Genomic DNA, 1,846 nt, shown 5'->3' with positions numbered 1-1,846 from the left:
CGCACCCCCCCGCCGGGCGGGCAGCGCCCCCGCCCCGCTAACTGCCCTCTCCCCCGCAGAAACGGAAGCTGCTCCCCGAGGCCGTGCTGCAGGAGCTGGCCGCCGCGCCGCCCGCACGGTGAGGGGGCGATGCGAGGCGGGCGGGCGGGCGCTGGGGAGTCTCGGCGAGAAACCCGTCCCGGCCGTGGTGCGGCCCCTTCGGGTGCTGGCGTTGGGAGGACGGGCTGGGAAGGGGAGCTCCAGCGGCTTTGGGTGAACGAAGGGAGCGCGACTCGGAAGAGTAACGTGTTGCCTTCTCCTTACTCCACAGACCCGATGGGCAGGCTGCGGCAGCTAACCGAGGTATGCCCCAGCTCGTTTTGCTAGCGCGGTGCTCGTCCTGGTACCTCAGGACTTCATTTCTGTGCTAGCGCTGCAACGGTGTAGTGCTCTGGTACGGAGACCTTCTGAAAGCCTGAAACGTGAACGGACTGGGCAGATTGCCTGTTGCCGAGGAAGACTATCTGAGCAAAAACCTAAAGTCGCATCTAGTCTGATTCCTGCGCCTTTTACAAAAGTTGTTTGCTGTACAAGGATTTCAGTTAAACTAGCCCAAGGTGTTTCAGGAAATAATGGGCAGGTGTTACAATAGAAAAAGCAAGGATTACCAGAGGGAGATTAATGGTTAGCATTTGCTTAAGTTATAAAGGCTGTTCCTGGATAGAGTTGTTAATTGCCTTGATACTTTACATATCGTACCATGGTTTAATAGCATCTGTAAAAAATTAGGTAACTTTTTTCCAAATTCTGAACTAGAAAATCAGGAGTTTAGAGTATTCATGACTGCTGTTTTCTAGCCCTCTTCATCTGTACTTCAAAGTAATTTACAAAACAAAAAAATGTTTATTTTTGGGGTTTTTTTTTAAACAATTCTCTCATCCATACCTCACGTAATTATATAGCTGGATGGTGTGATTGCTGCTTTTTCTTCCTTTTATTATTTTTTAAAAAAAAACCCTGTTGGCATAAACAAGAGATGAGCTCAGGATGGTGCTTTGAAAACTCCGTCTCCATTGTACTTATTTAATGGCGAGGAGGAAGCCGAGGCTGGACTCCCCTTTGCGTGTTCCTCGTAGCTGTTGTGTTGCATTGAATTTCTGTCCTATGATGGATCCCGTTTTGTGGTGTCGATGCCAAGGGAGGGGAGAGCTGGCTAGCGGTGCTTCGGGTGGCTCCCCTGAGGCGTGCTTCTTCCCCTCCCTCTCACAGCCCTTCTGTGAGGGCAACGCTTTCTGGCTCTTACTGGTCAGAGCTTCTGAAAAATGCCTGCTGGAGTAAACTGAAGACATCTTATTTTTCACAGCCGAGCTGTTGTTTCATTCCTGTTCCTCTCTCACTTACAGCTCTTGATTTATAACACTTGGGAATTTTTTTCTGTTTTCTGTTAAATTTACTCTAGGTAAACGCCGTGGAGGGGGGGCTCCGAAGCAGAGACAAGGCCAAGTCCAAAGGCGGCTGAAGAAAGACGAGCAAAGAAAGGGTGCCAGGTATGCTGGGAGAAGATGTGGGGTGTCTGTCCCCGTGTGGCAGTGCTGCTTCTGCCTGCTTGGGGAGGGGGCATCACAGCAGCTGTTCTGTCACTACATGGCTGTATTCTCTTCTTCACTTGGTGTTCCCCCTCCTCTTCCTCTGATTGAAAGCACATTTATGTGCTAAAAGCGCCTTTAATTATGCTTCTGATACAGCATACTTGTAAAATACATATATACACATATATATAAAAAATCTACAATATAAATAATTTTTATATATTATTATCCTGGTTTTGGCTGGGATAGAGTTAATTTTCTTCCTAGTAGCGGGTACA

General features: G+C 48.6%; 1 protein-coding gene across 1 annotated transcript in view; it reads left to right on the top strand.

The window, feature by feature from the left end:
* Nucleotides 1–1,846, top strand: part of LOC103894357 (NAD-dependent protein deacylase sirtuin-5, mitochondrial) — a 14,985-nt gene that overhangs the window by 10,923 nt on the left and 2,216 nt on the right. Inside the window, exons 11-13 of the mRNA XM_009273719.2 lie at nucleotides 60–118; nucleotides 311–342; nucleotides 1,439–1,526. Of these exons, the coding sequence (XP_009271994.2) occupies nucleotides 60–118; nucleotides 311–342; nucleotides 1,439–1,526 (179 nt within the window). The remainder of the gene's footprint in view (nucleotides 1–59; nucleotides 119–310; nucleotides 343–1,438; nucleotides 1,527–1,846) is intronic.

The sequence above is a fragment of the Aptenodytes forsteri genome, unplaced genomic scaffold (genome assembly GCF_000699145.1).
Source record: "Aptenodytes forsteri isolate BGI_AS27 unplaced genomic scaffold, ASM69914v1 Scaffold63, whole genome shotgun sequence".
NCBI lineage: Eukaryota > Metazoa > Chordata > Aves > Sphenisciformes > Spheniscidae > Aptenodytes > Aptenodytes forsteri.
Note: the sequence above shows the minus strand (reverse complement) of the source record. Positions and strands in the feature narration are given on the sequence as shown.